This window comes from Olea europaea, chromosome 22 (genome assembly GCF_002742605.1).
Source record: "Olea europaea var. sylvestris chromosome 22, O_europaea_v1, whole genome shotgun sequence".
NCBI lineage: Eukaryota > Viridiplantae > Streptophyta > Magnoliopsida > Lamiales > Oleaceae > Olea > Olea europaea.
Genome location: NC_036258.1, coordinates 14,507,449 through 14,530,806, shown reverse-complemented (window position 1 = coordinate 14,530,806; position 23,358 = coordinate 14,507,449). Strand labels below are relative to the sequence as shown.

The following is a 23,358-nucleotide window of genomic DNA, read 5'->3' as shown; positions in this document are numbered from 1 at the left end:
GGAATTTAAATTCTATTTTCCTTCCATTTGCCTTGTTTGATAGGTAACATTTTCTAGGCAATAGAATTTCCATCTTCCATGGCACATGTTTTCCACCAAATTAACTAATTCATTTTATTGCACGAGGTATGGTTTTTGGTTTTCCAGGCAACTAGCAACCTTTTTTTTTTTTTTTTTTTTTTTTGGGCAATAGAATTAAATTCTATCACCAATTATAAAAGAGGATAATCGACAATTTTTATGCAAAACAAAGCCAAACAAACCTCAAAAAATACTTTTATTTCGAGATTTTTTACGTGAAAAATTATACCAATCAAATACAAAAATTGACAATTTCCAGGAAAACAATTTTTAAGCAATTCAATTCCCTGAAATTCATTTTCTTTCCATCCAATTTCCATCTTTGCAATCAAACGGACCCTTCCAATTTTCTACTAAAATATCATTAAGTAAAATTACATAATTAAAATTTTAATATACTTTTTAATTAAATAAATTATTGTTAAACCACAAATATAAAGTCTATTTCTTTCTTTCTTTTTCCTCAACATCTCATTGTTCATAGTTTTTCCAACGACTTTTGCCTTCTTCTACGGCGACAAGATAATCTTTCCCTCACGGTATATAGATAAACCGTAAATGAATTTGTGTATATGTAGGTGCATCGATTTTCGTGAATTTTTGTCTATGAGGTATATAAATTTCCAAAAGTTGTTATTGTTATATTGTATTTTTTACAGGATCGTAATAAATTTAAAGTTTTTTTTAAAACTTATCATAATTCAATTTATTTGTTCTAAATATTAGGAAAATGATGGTGACTTCAATATATATGATTATACACAATACTTTGCTACTAACCAAGTATAAATAAATCGAATATTAAATTTATGTCTATTAATTCATTCTAAAACATGTCGAGTTTATCAAAAATATGTTAGAAATGCTTCCTCAAGTTGGGTTTTAAATGTGTCTGATAAATTATTTAAACCTTTTCATCCATGAAATTATAAGGTTGTTGTCGATAAAATTTCTTAATTCAACTTAAAAGTGTTTCCAAAATAGATTTTCAAGATTAAAAAAATAAAATTGTGAATACATAAAAAATTCATATATCGAATGAAAATGGTAACACAAACAAATTACTGACAATTTCAAAGGATCCTTTCGAACATATTAATTATTTGTGTCAAACATACAATTTATTATTGTATGGTGTCCTTCACCGATGTTTTATTTTCAATTGCTATGAAATAAATGAGGGGAAAGGTTTAGAAAATGAAGATTAATATTGGTGATAAGTACATCACAATATTATGTTATGTTATTTTTCAATTTTTTATTTTTACTGATTTAATTAAAATTATAATTGTAAATTTATTATAATGTATTTATTAAAAGTATATTTTAATTATGGTGTAACTATGATATGGTGGCGTGGTAATTAAAATTTGTAGTGATAATATAATTAATCAACGCCAAATGGAAGAGTGGGAACAGAACATGTCAGAACCTACCTCCACTCTCATCATATTTACCAACCCAATCACCCTTCCAATGGTAAAGACAATTCAGTCCTCAACTCTATATATTACTCTAATGTTCTCCCTTCCGTTTTGAACAACACACGAATTTCTTAAAATTTCTGAACTCTCTTTTTATTTAGGCAAAAATTAAGTTCTCATTCATTTGAAATGGCCGGGCCTGATCAAGAAGCAATTGATACTTTCATGAGCATCACTGGTGTATCTGAGGCCACTGCTATTCAGAAACTCGAGGTAATTTTTACTGTAAAGTCGCCAATCAAAAATACTGGATGAATGCTATTTTAGCTGTTTTTAATTTTAATTTGCTATTTTTTTTTTAAATTCAGATTATTTATTTTTATTTTTTAAGTTCAATGTGTTGGGTGTAGTTTGCGTCGTTAGTTGATTGTACTGTATTGTTTTAAATTAGCTGATGAAAAGAAAAAGAAAAAAAAAAAACTGACGAGGAAAAAGGGGAAAAAAACTGGTGAAAAACTAGGGTTTTATGTAGAGTTGGGGGAAGTTTCTTCTTATTTTTTTCAGGGTAGACAAATTTCATATGGTAAGTTTTCCAACTGGTGTTCGTGTTATAGATCAGATTGCATATAAGGAATGAAAATCATTATATTGCACATTTTATATACGTATGGTTATAGGTAAAAATGAACATGAATCATAATAGAATGTATGGACTGAAAGCGTGAAAATCACAATTCAATCTCAAGTAATATCTTTCAATTCACTCCACTGTGCTCATATATTATTCATTCTATTACAGATTTAGATCATGCTTTAATAAATTGCGGTGACCCTGTTATGCTTAATGAAATGCATCGAGTGGGTCAATAGAAGCAAGAAAAATTTGGATTAGGTCTGTGAGAACTACTTGGAATTTGCTAGCTGCAACAGCTCTATATTTTCAGAATTTAAAGGGGTTGGTGTCTAATATTGATGACAACATTCTCTAAAAGCTTAAGCAGTTATCAATGGGTCACATTTATACAGTTAAATCTTGTCTACCACACCCCCCTCACATGCAAACAACATTCATATTTTTTTTAATCAAAGTTCTGATGTGTACTCAATTTTTATTAACGGACAGCAGTTGCTTAGCTCTAATCATGTTAACTATTTCATCTAAAAACTTAAGATTTTAGAGATGAGCTACTTATATTCTTTTAAATCTCATCTTCAACAATTATCAGCATCAAGAACTGCCTGTAGATCTATTTCTTTAAATGTGTATTGTTTATTCAGTTGTCTTATGGTTCCTAGTTTGTGCCTTAAAGAAAGAAGGAAATGATAGAGGAAGGAGAGAAGTCAAACGGCTTGCATTATTCTGCCAGATTTGGGTTATGCATATGCTCTATGGATATTATCTTTTAGTTGATGTCTCTGCAGTTTTTACGAGAAGAGGGAAAGTGAAACAAGTGTGCACATATGAATGTTGTAACATGCATCTTCTTCTACATATCCTGCTCCACTGTGGGTCCTTGATGAACTTTTATTCAATCCATAGCTAAAAATGTTGGTGTTTGATAGTCGGTGGAAAAAGTAATTTCCAATTGGACCACGGTATCAAACAATCTGGTATCGAATTGCTATCATATGACCCAGAAGAAAGAAAGTTTACATATTTGTTTGCTTATAATTTGTAAATTTGGTGATAGTTAACTATGCAACTGTGCTATTTACTAGCTTTATAGATCAGTATTGGAGGAATTTAATATCTGGAACTACTCGTGACTTCTTTAGCCCCTGTTTGAACCCCATTTTGATAAGTAAATGTATTTTGGAATAGTGTTTTTCCGAGAATGTGTGGTTAAAAAGAAGAAAAAGTTTTGGTTTGTGTAAAATTATTTTATGAGAAAATGTGTGGTTGAAATTGAATTTTGAAGAAATGGGGACCAAACATAGGCTTACTATTTTTCAACACTCTTCTTTCCCCTTCTTTCTGTCTGCCTCAAACGAGTTAATTATATGTGCTGTGTTGAGCAGGAGCATCATGGCAACCTGAATGAAGCTGTCAATTCACATTTCAATGAAGCTGATAGAAACATGTAGGCATTTTTCCAGTCCTTTTCAATCTTTTTTCCCCCCCTTCTTCTTTCCCTTTAAATGCCTATGTACTTTTAAATCTGAACATCTTCTATTACATTATTGTTTCTCTATGTTCAGAACGCCAGAGGCATCTATCACTGCTCCTCGGAATGATGTTATGGATATAGATGACCCAATTCTGGCTGAACCCCGTAGACCTTTTTCACTATTACCCTCTGCTAGGGATTTGAATCCATTTTCTTTATTTGATCCAAACTTCTCAAGAACTATATTTGATACTGGTACTAGTTTTGGTAGTCATTCATCATTTGTTTCACATCCAAGAGAGGTGAGGGAGATCCCAATTGAGGTGAAGGATGGTAACGGACCTTCTGGTCAGTCTGGTACTGCTCCTATAATTGAAGATGTCTCTGAAACTGCACATCATGGCCCAGAAATCCGTGGGACTGTCACAATGGATGACGACGACGACGACGACGACAACAATGGAGATTATGTCCCAAATACACCATTTACGCATGCTTCTGGGCATAGGGAACAAAATAGTTCAACATGTCATGGACCAAGTGCTCCTGCTATTGTTGATGTACCTGACTACAGCAATGATATAGAAGAAGAAATGATCCGTGCTGCCATTGAGGCTTCCAAACGGGATGCTGCAATGTCAAATCAACAATTTGATGATCACCTTGTATGTGATGCAGTTTGAATGTATGAGTCATTTTCAGCCTGTAATGTGAATTTTAGTTATCGAAATATATTGATCTGATACAGGATCTTAGGAATTCCTCTCATCAGCCTAGACAATCTCACCTAGAAGACACTGAGCTTGCACATGCAGTTTCTTCATCATTGAAGGTATGCTTCTTTGCTCTTTGCCAACATTTGTGAATCTTTGTTGTTGCTTCTGTTAACGTGGAAGTGAATCCAGACAGCTGAGCAAGAGAAAGTGCTGCAGGAACTGGAAGGGAAAGCTGGAGTATCGAGACAGGAAGATCAGATATCAGCTGAGGTGGAGGAATTGGGCAAATTAGCACCCACAGCTCAAAGGTATATGCTCTCTTTGATGTCACTGTCTTAATTATAAACTCATTCTTTCAGTTATTTCTGTTGGGAGTATCTATTCCCCTCCTATGTTCCCGTTGCTCATGGATGTTCATATGTAATTGTTGGATATCTCAATTTTCTTCTTCTGACGAAGTATTTGTAGGCAACCATGGTTGGAGGTTGGAAGCTCATCCATTCAAGATGAAGCAGAAGATGCAGAGGAGCATCCTCTAGTTAGGCATGGGAGGAGACACATGTCTCCAGGTTCTGTTGACACTACTACCCAAAATATTGAAGAAGTTGACGTTACCCCACTATCAAGCCCTAGGCAGGGTGGTAGCCTTCATCATTCGCAGCACAGCTCTGATGAAGTAACATTTTTTCTTGACATTTATGTACACTAACTTTAAATGATCTTCTAGAAACTAAAATTGACTGTTCTATGCATTTCAAATACTGATAAAATATGCTTCCAATGTACATTTGTTTAAAGTGGGGTGGCATCTCATCTGAGGAACATGATGAAGCAGTAATGCTTGAGGCTGCAATGCTTGGTGGCATTCCTGAAAGAAGTAGATATCATATCCCTTATGCACCTCATCAACTCATGCAGAATGGTTTAGATAGACCTATGGATCCTTACCTGAGGGATATGCCTCGTCCTCCGTCACCTGCTCTTACAGCTCAGCGATTGATACGGGAACAACAGGTTTGAATTATGTGCTTTTAGTGCAAGTAGATCAGTTTGTCCTTGATTTTAGGGGCTGTTTTCACCCCCATTTTTAGGGAAAAATGAATTTTAGAATAGTAGATCAATGGAGAATGTGTGGATGAGAAATAAGGAAATTTTTTTGATTTACATGTAATATATTTTAATGAAGAATGTGTAGTTGAAAAGAAGAGAGAAAAATGCATTTTGAGAAAAATGAGAATCAAATAAGGCCTTAATCTATGATTCCATGTAGGATGATGAGTTTCTTGCTTCATTACAAGCTGATAAAGAGAAGGAGTTGAAGGCACGGGAAGTAGCTGAAACTGCTCTAGTAGAAGAGAGGCGCAAGGAGGAGGAATTGCAAAGAAAAATAGAAGAGGAACAGGTAATCGATCAGAGATAGAAAAAAAACTCATACAAAGGAGCCAATAAATGGGTCTCATTAATAATTTTTATGTCTGGTCAACATTCTTTTATGCAAAGTTTGTTAGGTTAATTATTGACCATAGTAATTGATGCTAATTTTTTACTTATGGAGTTAGACTGAGACAAGCAAAAACGTGTTGGAGGAACTTAATCCACACGGACATTTTCCTTCTTGGTATACTCAAGTTAGTTTGTTGTCACGGGCCTAGTTTCGTAACTCCTGAACTACGCTAGAATCGTGCGGCCTTAACGCTCGACAATTCTCGTCCCCACGAGATAGCGTTAAGTCAGCCTTAAACTCCAACAATAATTTAACCAAATGAGGCTAAATTATATGTTAACTTTGGTAGAGATGGTAGAGAAGAAAATTATGAGGAAAAGAGAGTACACATATATTTGGGGAAAATTCTTTGTATAAATATAAGAGAAAACTATTTACAAACTCTCTAGTATTTTCTCTCTACAAAAATATCACTCTATCCCACTTTACTCCCATTTCATCCATAGGAATTTTCTCTCAACTCTCTATTACTTCCTCTACTCATTCCATAGGAATTACAAATGACCAAACATCTCTATTTATAGGCAAACTCATGATATGCAAGTTGGCATCAATGGCTAGGATTGATATTGATCCAGTGGTCCTTATTAGTTGCAAGTTACCTTCCACCTCCTTAGATACAAGGTAGCTAAGTTGGAATTTGCTTCCTTACAAGTTGCATGTCTCTACACTTGCAAGTTGTCATGTTGCAATGTATCTTATCCTCTTCCAATTCTATGCTAGTTGGCATGTCACTTTCCATACAAGTGGACAATCTCTGCAACTTATTGTGCAAGTGGACATGTCTTTATCATGGTGGCTAAGTTGGATTTTACTTCTTCAAGCAAGTTGGCAAGTTGCATGTTGGCCTCTTTATGCAAGTTGTCTAATTGGAAAATTTGACGCACACTTGCATCCAAAACCACCGGCGATAGTCTAGGGTATTACTTCTCCTCACAATAGTAGTTTTCACCCTGAAAATCTGATTTTCATCCTGCATCTCCTATCGGCGTCTGCTTGCGTCCCTAGCCTGCGTTCGCCTACATAGTCTGCCTGTATTACTGTTGCGTCCCCTGCCGCAATTCTAGCAATCTACCTGAGTTTTGCATGTTTACATCCCCCTGCCGTAGTGCTTATCTTGGTCCTGCCTGCGTCCCTTGCCATAGGTTCCTATGTTGGTTCTGCCCACATCCATTGTTGCAAGTTCGGTCTGCTCCCCCACCGCAGGTGCTTCCATCCAGCCGTAACACACTGCTTACATTACCCGATTCCCTCATCTACAACCTAGACGTATTGGTCGCAACTGTGGGGACGTAAGTTACTCCCCCACTAAATTTGGCGACGCCCTCATCGCCATGTACTGCCAAAACTTAAGACTTTATTTGCCATAGGTTTACCTCATGTTCCCACTTTGTGTCGTGACATTCCCATGCCATGACAAGCCTCAAGTCATGACCTTACGGTCCGTAACACTGTGCTTTGGGAAGTCATAGTTATTAAGACCTCTCCCATAGGTTTTTAATCCCTTGTTTAGTCCCCATTATTTTCAAAATGCATTTTTCTCTTTTTATTTTCGACCACACATTTTTCAATAAAATGTTTTTACACATAAATTCAAAACTTTTCCTTATTTTTTAACTATGTCTTCTCCATCAAAATACTATTCCAAAATACATTTTGGGAAAAAATGGAGATCAACACAAGCTCTAATCATAGTCTTCTTTACATTAGATGGTGTGGTAATAGGGTGATGAGGTCTGGGAAGGAAAATTTGAGACTTAGTGAAGAATAGTACTGGGAAAATCTGATTGAATTTAAATGAGTGATTACAATCGACTGTAACCAAAAGAAAAAAAAAATTACAAGATATATGAGGTATTCGAGAGGCATTCTTTCCTTCAGGTTTGCTAGATTCTTCCTACCTTTATTATTGCTCCTTCCTTGCCTTTTATAGTAGTTGGTAATCTTCTAGAATTTCCCTCTAACGGTCTGCACCTGCTATTGGTTGCAATTTTATGAAACGTGTTTTCCTTCTTGCTACACTGATTTGTTTCCTTTACTGCCCATGCCTTGCTTCACCTGATCACGTCTTGAGTATATCACTTTAATTGGTGGCCAATCATTACCCCTCCCTTCGAATCTCACCTTGTCCCAATGTAAAAGGAGGGGAACTGTTGTTCAATTAAATCACAAAGTTCCCACGTTGCTTCTAAGGGAGGCATACCCTTCCATTGAATCAAAATGTCATGGCCTCGAAGGTTTCCCGTGGTCCCTGGTCTTACTTTGAGTACTGCCTTTAACTCTACCATCATTTCCAACTCCTTCCTAAGTTGTGAGGGTAATTCCTCTATTGTTTGGAATGTTCCCATAGCTTTTCTTAACTGGGACACGTGGAACACAAGGTGAATGTCGGCTGTGGGAGGCAAATTAAGGTGGTATGCCACTTTTCCTACCTTCTGTGTCACCATGTAAGGCCCATAAAACCTTAGAGCCAGCTTCTCATTCGGATGGGTGGCCAAGGATTTTCTTCTATATGGCCTAATCTTGAGGAGGACCTGGTCACCAACCTCAAAACATACTTCGCGCCATTTAGCATCAGCATTGTGTTTCATTTTAGACTGTGCTCTGAGTCATTGCTCCTTGAGTTCCTCTAAGACCAGGTCTCTTTCCAATAGCTGTTGTTCTACAGTTGAGACTATGGTTGAACCCTTTTCAAATCGTATCAACGGGGGTGGCTCCCTTGCATAAACAATTTGGGAACAGGGTGATTCTAGAGGAGACATGATAAGAAGTGATGTACCATAGTTCTGCCCACGATAGCAACTGTACCAAGCTCTGGGTTTGGTTGAAGCAAAACAACGCAAGTACGTCTCTAGCGTGCGATTAACCACTTCTGATTGTCTATCGGACTGAGGGTGGTATGCTGTGTTTCTATTAAGTTTAGTGCCCTATAGGCGAAATATTTCCTCCCAGAACTTACTCATAAAAACCTTATCATGGTCGAATACTATGGATTTTGGCACCCCATGTAAGCGAATGACCTCTTTAGTTTATATGGTTGCCACTGTACTAGCTATGAAAGGATGCTTCAAACCCACGAAATGTGCATACTTGCTTATTTGGTCCACTACCACCAAGATTGTGTCCATACTTGCAGATTTAGGCAACCCCTCGATGAAATCCATAGCAATTTCTTCCCACACTTAATCAGGTATAGGGAGCGGTTGCAAGAGACCTGCTCGCGACAAGGCTAACTATTTATTTTGTTGGCATACTGAACACTAACTGACGTACTGTTGGACGTCCTTCCTCATCCCTTTCCAGAAAACATTGGCTGCTTAGCGCCTATAGGTCTGAAGTACCTTGGAGTGCCCTCTAATGCTCCCATCATGGCCTTCTCGTAATAGTAGAGGCACCAAAGCACTCTTTTGGTATCACTAGCCGTCCATTGTATAATAACTGCTCATGCGACAAAGAATACCCTGGATGTGATAGCCAGTCTGCCTCTATATCGTCCACGATTTTCCCAAGGCTTTCATCTGCCGTTACCTCTTCTATTAGCCTTTCTAGTGATAGCACCTTCGAGACTATTATAGCCATCAATTCAACCGCTGGATTTATCCTCGACAACGCATCAGCTACCTTGTTTTCAAGATCCGGCTGATACTGTATGTCAAAGCGATACCCCATCAGCTTAACCAACCACTTTTGATAACGGGATTAACCACTCTTTGCTCCATCGGAAACTTCAAGCTAATCTGATCTGTCCAGATGATGAACTTCTGTTCCAAGAGATAATGCCTCCATATTTGAACCGCAAAAACAATGGCCATTAACTCCCTTCCATACACTTGCTACGGTTGTGCGAATTTAGTGCATGGCTGAAATGAGCTACGAGACATTGTTCTTGCATTAAAACTGCCCCAAGTCCATGCCCTGAAGCGTTAGTCTCCACAATGAATTGGTTGCTAAAATCTGGTAGGGCTAACACAGGAACCGAAGCCGAAACCATGGCCTCCTTCAAATTTTGGAATGAAGCCTCAGCTATCTCGTCCCAGTAAAAGTTGTCTTTCTGCAGCCTTTTGGTTGAAGGCCAAGCTAGTTGTCTATATCCCTTCACGAACCTTCGATAGTATCATGATAAGCTTAAAAATCCATGAAGGTCTAAGATTTTAGGGGTTAGGCCAACACACATTTCCTTAATTTTCGTTTGATCTGCTGCAACTCCCTTCTTCGATATAATGTGCCCTAAGTATTCAATCTCCGTCTGCCTGAGTTGACATTTCCTTTTATTAGCATACAACTGATGTTTAGCCAACAAGGCTAATACACATTTAAGATGCTCATAAGGCTCCTCCATATTGCTGCTATAGACCATAATATGATAAAAAAGGGTAAGAAATCCTTCTTAATTGTGATTTAAAGATCTCATTCATAAGCGATTGAAAAGTGGCTGGAGCGTTAGTCAGTCCGAGCGGTATGACAAGGAACTCATAGTGCCCCTCGTGAGTTCGAAATGTTGTTTTCGGGATATCTCCCTCCGTTACCCGAATTTGATGACACCCGGCCTTCAAATCCAGTTTGGAAAAAAATGTTGCTCCGTGCAATTCATCAAGGAGTTCCTCAATAACTGGAATAGGGAATTTGTTTGACACTGTTGCCCGATTTAATGCCCGGCAATCTACCCAAAAATGCCAACTCCCATTTTTTTTCTTGACCAATAATACTGGACTGGAGAAGGGGCTCGTGCTTGGTCTAATAATACCTGCTGCTAACATCTCTCGAACCAATCTTTCTCTCTCATTTTTCTGCACATACGGGTAGCGATAGGGCCTTACGTTTACTGGTGCTACCCCTGGTTGCAACACAATAGCGTGATCTCGATTGCGGTTTGGTGGAAGGCCTTGGGGTTCTTTGAACACCCTGGAGAATTCTGCTAGCACCTCAAGCGCTACTAGTGTTCCCATCAATAACTCCTCGGCAATGATGCTTCCTAGCTCTAGTAACAATCCCTCTCCATTTTCTCTAAATGCCTTAATCATCGATTTCATAGAAAACCGAGGTTTTGCTTAGGCTGGGGTCACCTTGCAGGGTGACAGATGTGCCTCCAAACCTGAATTTCATTGTGAGCTCCTTCCAGTTGACTAGTGTTCCGCCTAATGTAGCTAACCATTTCATCCTGAGGATCACATCCGAACTGCCCAATTCAAGAGGCAAGAAATCTTCAACAACCTCAGATGTTTTGAAGCGATAACACCACCTGTTTACACACTCCAGCTCCTTGAATGGCAAGGCCCGTCCCATGATTACAAGATAGCCGGTAGTGGTGATTTTAGGGAGCCCTAACCTTTGCACCAACTTTGTTGAAATAAAATTATGGGTAGCCCCGCAATCGATTAGTACCACTACCGATTGCCCTATAATTTTGCCCTTTACCTTCATGGTTTGAGGTGGAGTCAACCCTACCACCAAGTTCATGGATAGTTCCACCATGTCTCCTAATTCAACCAATTCCTTGTTCTCGCTGTCTTCCCCACAATCAACTCATCTTCTTCCTTCTTCGTCTTGGATTATCAACACTTGTAGTTCTTTATTTTTGCATATATGCTCAACCGTGTACTTCTCATCACAATGAAAACACAGACCCTTCTCTTTTTTTGGCTGTAGCTTAGCCTTACTTAGCCACTTGAAAGATAGATGCATGGGTTGGGCAGCTTTCCTAGTGGATACTACCCTGGAGCCGATGGACGGAGGCGATTTGGGGGAAGAATATGATGGGGAGCTCGCAAATGGGGAGCGCAGGTAATTGACCTTACCTCTATTTGGGCTAAATCCTCCTTGGGCCATTTGAAGAGCCCAATTTCTTTCTTTTATGCGCAGGGCCACTTCCATCATTTGGCCCAAGCCTTTGGGCCTCAACAGCGCACCTCAGCCCGTATTTCAGGTCGCAGCCCATTAATGAAGTTTCCTTCCAGAATCGCTTCAAACGCCAATGTCTCAAAGCATCGCCGGTACTCTCGAATGGATCCTTCTTGCCAGAATGCTAGGAATTTTTCCTCAAAGTGTTCCTTCATGAGAGGGTTGAAATCTCTCCAGCATTAACAATTTAAGTTCCTTCCACTTCTGCAGTTTCTGCCTCTTCTTTTCCTACTGGAACCATGCTAGGGCCTCCCCTTTTAAACACACGTTGTGGCCTCTAATTTTTCTACCTCTTCCATCTGATTAATGGAGAAACATCTTTCTGCTCCGAAGATCCACCCATATGGGTTATCACCGTTGAACATAGGTAGCTCTAGCTTCGTATTTCGTTGATCCGATCTCCACACTCCACCCATACAACTAGTACCCTCCACTCCTAGACTGACCTCTTTCAATTTCGGCCTAATCTCTGAACTGAGGGTCACATTGTCGGAACCCCTTCATCCATCTTCCCTTTCCATCCTCTCTCATGTTCCTCCCACTTATTCATCAATCAGTTAAACTTCTCCATTATGACTGATATTTGTCCCCGCAAATCCAATTGCATGGAGTCGAGACCCGTTTGTAACCCCTGCTACAGTTCCTCCATCCATCCATCAATACTCCCAACGCGGTCGGCTAGTGTCATCTCCAGGAAGGTGCTCTGATACCAGAATGATAAGAAGTGGTCTGGGAAAGATAAATTGAGATTTATTGAAGAACGGTACTGGGAAAATCTGATTGAATTCAAATGAGTGATTACAATCGACTGTAATTGAAAGAAAAGAAAAAATTACAAGATATATGAGCTATTCGAGAGGCTCATTCTCTCCTTCAGGTTTGCTAGATTCTTCCTGCCTTTATTATTGCTCCTTGCCTTTTATAATAGTTGGTAATCTTCTAGAATTTCCCTCTAACGGTTTGTACATGTTGTTGGTTGCAATTATATGAAACTCAAGTGATTTCCTTCTTGTTGCACTGATTTGTTTCCTTTACTGCCCTTGCCCTGCTTCACCTGATCATATCTTGCGTATGTCACTTTAATTGATGTCCTATCATAGGGTCGACAAAAATAGGTGGAATTGACCCATCACATACTTCAGACTTCAATGTGTTTCAGGGATCTAACTTTTTATGGGCCCAACAGTCATTCTCCCCTTTCTTCTTCATGTATCACTTTCCATTAGAAACTTAACAAACATAAAATTGACTACCTTGTACAAAATATAGTCAAATCCCAATTCTCAATAATAATCCACCATTTTAAGTCAAAAAGATGTACACTTACTTTATGAGCAGTTGCATTTCCTACTACTACCAAGAATTGTCACATAAAACTTGAGGAAACTAATAGTTAAGCAACTTTATTAACTATGATATGTCAACACTAACAAAGACTTGTCAGTGTATGTACATAATTATATTGTAAATATAGAATAATATTTATTTCCTTATATAAGAGAGATTACAGAAGATGATTAAGCTGTAATTTAGAAAGGGATGTAATTGGGAGATTTCATGGAGAATGCTTCTATGTAATTAGGAAACAAGCTTCTATTTAATGAGAAGAAACTCTCAATTGAGTCATGCAAATAATTCTATAATTCTAACACAGTATCGAGACTCAAACATAGTAATTGTATAATTTCGATTTCTGGGATTTCTCTTATGTCAGGAAACTCACTTTTTTGGGTTTCCTATGGTTTTGACATTTTCTGGTGGTTTTGGCTTTGGGAAATTTTATGTAGTTACCTCTTCTGTGACTGTGTACTTGGTCGCCGATGACCTCTGTGACCATCGAATTCTTCTGGTGGATTGTGGGCAGATTGCTGCATCCTTGTTTCGTGACCAATCTTCAAATCGTGTGCCGCAAAATTTGTGAACATTGATCAATTTTCAGGCTGACGGCATCATGGTAGATTTTGGCTTCTCCTTTTGTGAGCAATTGTCGATTGATTGTTGAAATCGTGGGTTGCAGTTTCTTCTTGTTACTTAAATTGTAGTGGGCTTTTCTTGGGCCTTCTATTGGTGTTGGCTATTGTTTGGGAAATGTTTTAGGTTACTGTTTGGGCTATTAATTTGGGCTACTATTTGGACTGCTGTAAAAACATTTATATTGCTGATTGGGTCGTGTTGGATTGCTATAATGTCGAAAAAAATATTTGTCCATTTTAATGGAAAAAATTACTCCACATGGGAGTTTCGGTTCAAGATGCTTATAAAATGCCAGAGTTATGGGCCATTTGGATGGGTTATCTACAACTCCTACAGAGATAAAAGGGAAAGAACTATGGGTAAGTGTATATGCTCACATTATATCGTGGATTTTGGGATCAATCTAACTGTATATCATATCCTATCTCTGCTCATTTACTATGGCTAAGAAGATGTGGGACTATCTTAAATGTGTGTACAATCAGGAAAACTCCGTACAAAAGTTCCAGTTGGAATTAGAAATTGTGCTATACAATTTAGGTAATCTTCCAATTGATCAATTTTATGCTGGTTTCCTTCATCTATGGAACGAATACTCTGGCATAATTTATTCCAAGGTTCCCAATAAAGCATTAGTCGCCTTATCGAAAATTCAAGTAGAAAATCAAAGAAATCAATTTCTCATGAAGCTCTTACCAGAATTTGAAACTGTCAAGGTTAGTTCACTCAACTGCAACCCCATCATTGGATATTTGCTTGGGAGAATTATTACTCAAAGAACAGTGTCATGCTACCTAACTGGGAATGACATAACCGTCTCCTCTGAGGTTATTAATGTAGCCTACGTTGGTCAGGGACAAGAAAAATCTAAATCTCAAGAGCAATGCTATAGCTGCTAGGGTTTGTGCATATTGCTATGCATTGTAGCAAGAAATTATGTAATTATTGCGAGGGACACATCATTAAGGATTGTCATGTACGATCTCAGAATCGTCGGCTCAGGCTAATGTTCAGTCTACCTCAACTGGTGATCAGACCCTGTAAGCAATTCTTCTACTCCTCCTCCGAGATGGTACAACAAATGAATCAAATGGTTATACCTGCCTTCTTTTCTTTGGAATTGCAAGATAAGAAAAATTTATCATGTCTACTTGGTTGGTTGATTCCGCTGCTTTAAATCATATGTCTGGAAATATGGATAGATTACATGATGTTCAAAAGTATGAGGGTAAACAGCACATTAAATAGCCAATGGTAGTATGCTACCAGTAATTGCGGTTGAAAAATTGGGCCCTTTATTTAATGTGTTCATATCTCCTCATTTATCTACGAGTTTGATTTTTGTTGTACAATTAGTGGATAATAATCGTAACGTCCATTTTAGGTATGATGGTTGTCTTGTGCAAACCAAGCATCGGGAAAAGAGATCGTGAAGGGGCCTAAAGTGGGTTATGTTTCCCCTCCAGTTTTCCATTCCTAGTACTATTTCTTTTGCTTGTACTTCTGTTGCTGATAACTCCAACGTCTAGTGTAAAAAATTGGGACATCCTAATTCTATTGTTTTGACTCATCTTGAGAAACACGATTATTTGGGTAATAAAAGATTTTATTTATTTATCTTCTAATTGTGCTACATGCAAACTTAGTAAATGCAAAATTTTATCTTTTACCGATCATGGTAGTTGTACTTCTACTTGCTTTGATATTATTTATACTGAATTTTGGGGTTAAAGTCCTATCCTATTTTGTAACATCTATTAATGATTATAGTCGTTTTACTTGGGTATAGTTTCTCCATTCGAAAGCCGAAGTCTTTCGGACTTTTGTTGCTTAAGTTGGGACCCAATTTTTCGCTAGCATTAAAATATTACGTTCTGACTCCTAGGATATATATGTTAATATCTTTTAGGACTCAAAATAAAGGGAATCCTTCCTCAACACTCTGTCTTTATACTTTGCAACAAAATGTTGTCGTAGAACGTTAGAATCGTCACATCCTGGATGTTGTCCGTACCTTTCTAATTGAATCTTTAGTACTTTATAAGTTTTAAGTTAAAGCTCTATCTACAGCTGTATATTTGATCAATAGAATGCCTTCAGCACTTTCGACTTTGACTCGCATTACTCTCACTTGTTTGGTGATGTTCTAGACCATCATTCTTTACTCACATTTAGTTGTGTTTGCTTTGTTTACCATGCCTTGAAAGTTTCAAGCTTGTAGCTCAAGCTGCTATGTGTGCTTTCATGGGATAGTTCTACACTGTGTGTTACGATACGATCACTAATAAGCTACATATTTCTCAAATTGTAGTTTTCTTTCAAAATCAATAATTATTCCAATCTCGTATCACACCTGATTCCTATCCTGTCATTCTTCCTACTTTTGATGTCATGCCTTGTCATATTTAATGCTTTAACCAGGAATTTTATAGCAGACATCCCTACTGCCTCCTTCACTTGATCTTGAAATGGTGTATGTCTTGGGCCACCGTCTCATCCTCAAGAGCTTGAACTTCGACGCTCCAGTCGTATATGTCATGCCTTGTCATATTTAATGCTTTAACCAGGAATTGTATAGCAAACATCCCTACTGCCTCCTTCACTTGATCTTGAAATGGTGTATGTCTTGAGCCACCGTCTCATCCTCAAGAGCTTGAACTTCGATGCTCCAGTCGTATCCCTCGTCCTCCAGATGAGTATGGGTTCTCACATACTGCACTCCAAGCTACCATTGATAATACTTCTATCCTAACATCTTATTCCCAGGCCGCTAGTCAAGCATGCTGGAAGCAAGCTATGCATAAAGAATTTCAGGCTCTCCAAGACAATCATAATTGGGACATTGTACTCTGTCCAAATGGGGTAAAAGTTATTGGATGCAAATGTGTTTACACATAGAAGCTACGTGCTAATGGTTCCGTAGAATGACATAATGCTCATCCTCCAAAGCTTGAACTTCGACGCTCTAGTCGTGTCACTCGTCCTCCAAATAAGTATGGTTTCTCACATATTGCACTCCAAGCTACCATTGGCACTACTTCTGTACCAACATCTTATTTCTAAGTCACTAGTCAAGCATGTTTGAAGCAAGTTATGCATGAAGAACTTCAGGATTTCCAAGACGATCATCCTTGGGACATTGTGCCCTCTCCAAATGGGATAAAAGTTATTTGATGCAAATGGATTTACACAAAGAAGCTATTTGCTGATGGTTTTATAGAATGATATAAGGCACACGTGATCACATTTGTCATCAACAAACAAGAATATGGTATTGACTTTGAGAAGGCGTTTGCATCAGTGGCTAAGATGACTACAGTATGTACTATCTTTTCCATCATTGCATCCCAAGATGGTCTCTTCAACAAATGAATGTCAAAAATGCTTTTCTACACGAGGAACTTGAAAGAAGTATATATGACTCCTCTTGGCCTCTTAACACCTTCCTCCTCTGACGTTTGTTGTTTGAAGCTGGATCAAAGCTAGGAATTAACGTAACGGGAATTTTAAAATTTAATGTACGAATAAATTTATATATAACAAGAAAAATAGCAATATAACATTACTTATTACAATTGTACCCCAACGATATTTTACAGCATTAAATACATCTATAATAGAATTTAGATCTAAATACATACTCAATTTTCATTCAATGTTTAGTGTCAAACAGTCAGTGAAAAAACCATCATTCATTTTGTTACGAATTTTCATCTTCATATGTTTTATTGTTGAAAATCCTTGTTCTACAATCGCCATTAAAACAGGTGTCAATACTAGACAAGTCAATATAGTCAAAATGTCTTTAACACTCCGACCTACTACTTGCAACTAATTCTCGGCGTAAATTACAAAGTGTGTGTACTTGAAATCATGGTTCAAAATCATGTCATTATGATAATGTTGCAACTCAACTTCCAAATAATAAATATAAGTGGTAAAACCATAACATAAGTGCTTGGGATTTGACAGAATTCTTAATCTTTTGAAGTTCTTTAGATTTTAAGTGCAAAATTCATGAATCAATATATATATATATATATATATATATATATATATTCTTGGATTTGACAGAATTCTTAATCTTGTGAACTTCTTTAGATTTCATGTGCAAAATTCAGGAATCGTTAATTTCTGTTTCTGAAGGTGCAATTCAAATCTAGCCATAACTAATGTCTAGATGAATATTCAAGATGTTCACATATTGCAAGGATTCGAATTTCAGAGGCAAGCTGAAATACAAAAAGGTAAAACATTCAATTGGCAATTCAAATTATTTAAATAATCATAGCCAACAACAAAAAATTTAGCCTTGGGATGGAAGAACGAAAAAAATATTTATGAGGTTGCCATGGAACTTTACCCAAACCCAGACCAATAGGCAATTTATGGTTGAAAATATAAAATACTTACAATTTACAATAGCTGCGATTTGTGGTTGAAAGTCAGCAGTCAACAGTTGATAGCTCTGGTGTGTGGGTGAATAGATTTAGGGTTTGAAAAATTTGGGAATTATTTCAATTTGGTTTTTAAAAGTTTCAAATGATGCTTGTGGTTGAACTTTGAAGACAAAAAAGGAATTAAATGACATGGGATGGAGTATGGATTAAAATTAAACAAGATAGTTTTAAACATTAGGCCTAAAATTAAACAACCAATTGCGCCAAAAATTAAAATGAAAAATTAGTTTAAGAATTGAGGTGGGCTAGCTATGTGATATTGTTTGTTGGTGGGATATAGATTAAAATTGAAATCATTTTTTCATCTAATTGTACCATTTTTACTGGACCTGGGATTGGGCAACAGTAGGCTACAACTAAGTGCAGCCCTCTGCCAAATTTGCCCCTTGTTTGAAGCGATCATTATATGGGTTAAAGCAAGCACTGAAGGCATAGTTTGATAAATTCATACTAGTCCTTGATTTTAATTTTATCTCGAGTAAATTTGACCTCTCTCTTCTTTAGAAAGATTACTATTGGAATTGTTGTCCTTCTCGTGTATGTGGATGACGTCATTAAAAGTTCTAATTTACAGTTAATTAAGGAAGTGTAACAAAATTTTCGAACTTCTTTTCACATGAAAGATTTTGGTCCGCTGCCGTATTTTCTTGGCCTTGGGCTGCTTTCCACTTATATGGGCACATTGTTATACTAACATACATATATACTGTATATAATTACTTGTGCTGTACTTGAGTCCGGCAACCCGGTTAAGGTCAATTGGAAGCTTCATCAGGAAGGAGATCTTTTAGCCGATCCTTTGCTATATCGACGATAGGAAGTTTGAACTATTTAACAATTATAAGGCCTGATATCTCTTTTGCAGTCTAGAAAGTTAGTCTATACAAGTCCCTCGACATTCTCATCTTGTTGCTGGGCGATATATCCTTCGTTATGTAAGGGTATATTCCTATTGGGACTTCTCTAGAGTTGACTGGTTTTACTGATGCTGATTGGGCTGGCTGTGCGGATACTCGAAGGTCGATTACTGGTTGGTGCATGCTTCTTGATGATGCTCTCATCTCTTGGGAGAGTAAGAAGCAAGATCATATCTTGAAGTCTTCCATTGAGTTTGAATATCAAGCTATATCCTCCACTTTGCTTTGAGATTGTGTGGCTTAGGCCTACTAGGTGAACTTGGTTTCATCAGCTTACTTCTACTCCTTTTCATGCTGACAATACAAACACTGTTCAGATTATTGCTAATTCATTATTCTATGAGCGGACCAAACATATTGAGGTTGATTGTCACTCCATTCGAGAAGCATTTGACCAACAAGTGATTATACTTCCTCACATTTTTATAGATCTGCAGACCACTGCCATATTTACCAAGGCTCTCGATCATCTTCAACATTAGTTCATGGTTGACAAATTGATGCTTTTTGATTGACCAGTATCAATATGAGACGAGATGTCAATGTATGTACATAATTATATTGCAAATATAGAATAGTATTCATTTCCTTATATAAGAGATATTACAAAAGATGATTATTAAGTTATAGGGGTGTAATTGGGAGATTTGATGGATAATATTTACATTGTAATTAGGGGCTGTAATTAGGAAACAAGCTTCTATTTAATGATAAGAAATTCTCAATTGAGAGCCATTCAGACAGTTCTATAATTCTAACAAGACTCCTAATAGATTGTACAATTGTCTAACGACTATTTAAAGACCATAACCACATGGATTTTGGAAAGTAGTAATGTCCTGCCATTAGCCCATTGCTAAGAGAACCAAAATAACGATATCTCGGTAAACATTAGACAACCTATGTAGTAAAATTATAGAAGCTTGCTAGCATAACTGAAAAGCATAAATTCAGCTTAATTTTATTGTAGTTCGCTGCAAATCCTGGCATAAATGAAGCACCTAATTCCTTCTGTTAAGCACGCATTACTTTATATTCTTACATTTGATAAAACTCGTCCTTGTGTCTTTTGAGTTATTTTGCAAAATTTCAAGTCTCAACTGTTTATGATTCCTTGCATGAGACTTGTCATCTTGGGAATCCTTTCATTTCATTAATCCATAAGGAAAAAGTAAATAAACACCCTCATCCAATCGCAACTACGGTCTTGTAGCTTGTATTTAAGCTCTTATATTAGTGAGATGGTGATTCTATCTGCATTAATTTTACTAAGTATTCTTCAAAGTGATGTGAGGATCTCTGGGAGAACTTCCCTATTCTCAACGAAGTGAGATGGGAGCGATTTGTTGGTTATTCATTATTACCATGCTGAAAGAAATTACAGTAACAGGTCTTTCACAGTGAGATCCAATACAATCAGCTAAACCTTATTTGGCCACTGCAAAAACTGGTTGTATTACTGGACATCTCGTATATTCTATTCTCTTATGTTTTGGAATCTGCTCTCATATACAGTTTTCTTCCGATTAGCTAGTGATATTTTTGTATGAACTACTTTCTAGTGACAATAGTTTTATTTTATTACTTGCCAGGAAATTGAGAGACAATTAGCAGCAAAAGAAGCTTCCCTTCCTCAGGAACCAACACCAGATGATGAAAATGCTGTTACTCTTCTTGTGCGGATGCCTGATGGCAGCAGGAGAGGTCGGAGATTTCTCAAGTCAGACAAGCTTCAGGTATCGAAGTGGTCGATATTTGATTTGCACCAATGGTTCATGAACTGACTTGATTTGATTGTTGTTTATTTGCAGTATCTTTTTGACTTCATTGATGTTGGCAGAGGGGTCAAACCTGGCGGTTACAGATTGGTAAAATATCATCCTTTTCTTGTCTTGCACTGTCTGGTCTGATTTTCTTTAATTCCTAAGCAAAAAACCTTTTGCTGATACCCCATCTGCAGCATCAAAATCTCTTGGTGAACCGGCCCAGCCCCACTCCCCACTCCCCAAAAAAAAATTAAGGAAAAAAAAGGTAGCATTAGACAAAATAGGAAATGTTTAACTAGGCAGTTCTTTTTGCTGCTGAAGATTTTATTAATATGACTATTTAGTCGTGCGAAACAGTTGTATTGCTCTTTTTTTTTTTTGTCCTCTAGGCTCTCGTCAAGAATGCCTGGATTGATTGAAATTTGTGCAAAAGAAAGAAAGTGTATCTAACTAGATTAAAAAAATTTGTAAACTTGTGTAGTTTGACGAGGATATGCCTATATAATTTGAAAATTGTGGGAAAAAAAAAATTAATAATAATGATGATAATAATAATAATAATAATAAGAGAGTAAATGGGTTAAAAATTTCTCATCAACTTTGCCAGGTTGACAAAAAAAGTATCCATGTTTAGCGGGATGATTTGGCTACACATTAAGAGAGAGGGATATATTTATCAAAATTTTTAAAAATTAACATTATTTACGAACCCAAAATTAGTTGACAAAATTCTTTTTCATTCATTAGAGATGCTCATCAATGCGGGTATCTGAAAGGTGGAAAAACATATCTGTGCTTGGGTTCAGCTATTCTGACTGTTGAAAACGGTTTTCTCCTGTGCAGGTGAGGCCGTACCCTCGACGTGCTTTTGCTGATGGAGAGAGTTACTCGACTCTCAACGAATTGGGTTTGACTAGCAAGCAAGAAGCCTTGTATCTCGAGTCAAAGTAACATGTTTATTTTGTGAACTTGTTAAAACCCGTGTGTTAAAATCTTCTATTCTAACTCGGGATCGTGGAATTTTTTTTTATTTTTTTATTGGAATGGACTGTGACATGATCGATGGAGATAATGGGGGCATGCCTATATTGCTACCAAGAATTTGGTCGATGGTGTCCTGATGTTTCTGGGGAATAGTTTTTATGTTGAAAGTATTCAATTGGTTCACTCGAATAGAATGCGCATGAAAATTTTCTGAAATTGGAATTGTGATCGAAAGGGTGTTGCACATTTTGTTGCTTTTTGTGTTGTGGTTGTCTTTGTGATTTTGCCCTTATTGAAATTTTCATTTAGGTTCAGTTGGTGTTAGAAAATTATCTAATACAAAATGACACGTTTGGAATTCCTTTCTCACAGTGTGTCGATTTCTAAATACTCAGTGGGCCTGTCTCGAGTTATAGGACCTGTTTGGCATGGTTTTTAGGAGCTAAACGGAGCTTTTGAGATCAAAAATTATTTTTGGATCCGTTTGATTAATTTTATAAAAGTGCTTCTTTCAGTTGTCCATTGTAGCTTTTTCTAAAAGCTCTTCTGCGCGGATTTTTTGTTTTTTTTTTTTTTTGCGGGGGGGGGGGGGGGGGGGGGGGGGGGAGTTTTCAAATATTAGTTAAGGTGGAAAGTTCTTTTACAAGAAACAGAAATAAAAGTAGAAAGTCCTTTCAAATTAGTTAATAAATGATTGGTGCATAATAAATTAGGGGAAAAATTCATAAATCTTGTATTAAGTATGAAGACTTCAAAAACCAGGTCTTAAATTTATAAAATGCAAAAATCAGGTTTATTAGTTAATTAATTAAAAATATTTATTAATGAAATATATTAAGGTCACAATTTTATGATTCATGGTCGTAGATACGTACTTAAAGGTCACATATTTATTTATCGGTCACATATCATTAAATTAATTGGTCACAAATTATTTCGAAATCACAAATCAAAAAATTTGTAGGTGACAGATTATTTTGAGGTCACAATTAATTGGTCGCAAATCAAAAAAATTACTTTTAAGTCACAAATTTCAGAATTTTTAGCTCACAATTAGATTGTGGGTCACAAATTAACTAAATTGTTGGTCACATACAGTAAACATCCCACCTCGATCCCCATCGATGACCAATACTAAGGTCACAAATTGTGACCACTGCTAAAAATTTGTGACCACCCCTCTCCACTGTCTCCTCCAGTCGCACAATAGACAACACCAACGCCACCACCACCTCTCGACAAAAACAAACCAACACACACGACCATAATCGCCATCATGACGGCTCCAACGGAACAAAATATATAATTGGTCACAACCACTAACTAGCACCATTGAAACAATGCACCTACCATCATTGTAGTAACATCACCTCTAGCACCCTCACCACCAACAATTCAACCACGCCACCGACACTACCACTCCACAACCACAATCTTCACCTAAAAAATCCTCCACCCCGAAACCACGGCTCAACACCGATGTGAACGGTGCTCAAATCATCACTCCGATCTAAAAACCGTCGCTT

General features: G+C 37.2%; 1 protein-coding gene across 5 annotated transcripts; it reads left to right on the top strand.

The window, feature by feature from the left end:
* Nucleotides 1-1,483: 1,483 nt before the first annotated feature.
* Nucleotides 1,484-22,085, top strand: LOC111371797 (plant UBX domain-containing protein 8-like). 5 transcript variants are annotated; one of them, XM_022993956.1, is made up of 12 exons: nucleotides 1,484-1,560; nucleotides 1,667-1,778; nucleotides 3,525-3,586; nucleotides 3,705-4,278; nucleotides 4,362-4,445; nucleotides 4,519-4,637; nucleotides 4,789-5,005; nucleotides 5,128-5,343; nucleotides 5,600-5,731; nucleotides 20,675-20,818; nucleotides 20,894-20,950; nucleotides 21,692-22,085. In XM_022993956.1, exons 2-12 carry the CDS (start codon nucleotides 1,695-1,697, stop codon nucleotides 21,797-21,799), a joined length of 1,797 nt encoding a protein of 598 aa, XP_022849724.1. In that variant the 5' UTR covers nucleotides 1,484-1,560; nucleotides 1,667-1,694; the 3' UTR covers nucleotides 21,800-22,085. The 5 variants fall into 5 exon arrangements, 4 of the variants coding, with proteins under 4 accessions (XP_022849724.1, XP_022849726.1, XP_022849727.1 ...); XM_022993958.1 differs by lacking the exon at nucleotides 1,484-1,560 and having other exon boundaries at nucleotides 1,585-1,778; nucleotides 4,546-4,637; XM_022993959.1 differs by lacking the exon at nucleotides 1,484-1,560 and having other exon boundaries at nucleotides 1,587-1,778; nucleotides 4,546-4,637; nucleotides 4,798-5,005.
* The last annotated feature ends 1,273 nt before the right edge of the window (nucleotides 22,086-23,358 follow it).

What these genes read in the sequence shown, in the direction of transcription:
- LOC111371797 (XM_022993956.1), top strand. Translation starts at nt 1,695, where the DNA reads ATGGCCGGGCCTGATCAAGAAGCAATTGATACTTTCATGAGCATCACT. An exon ending in CTGCTATTCAGAAACTCGAG is followed by an intron (nt 1,779 to 3,524) that starts GTAATTTTTACT and finishes TGTGTTGAGCAG; the next exon opens with GAGCATCATGGCAACCTGAA. An exon ending in TTAGCACCCACAGCTCAAAG is followed by an intron (nt 4,638 to 4,788) that starts GTATATGCTCTC and finishes CTTCTGACGAAG; the next exon opens with TATTTGTAGGCAACCATGGT.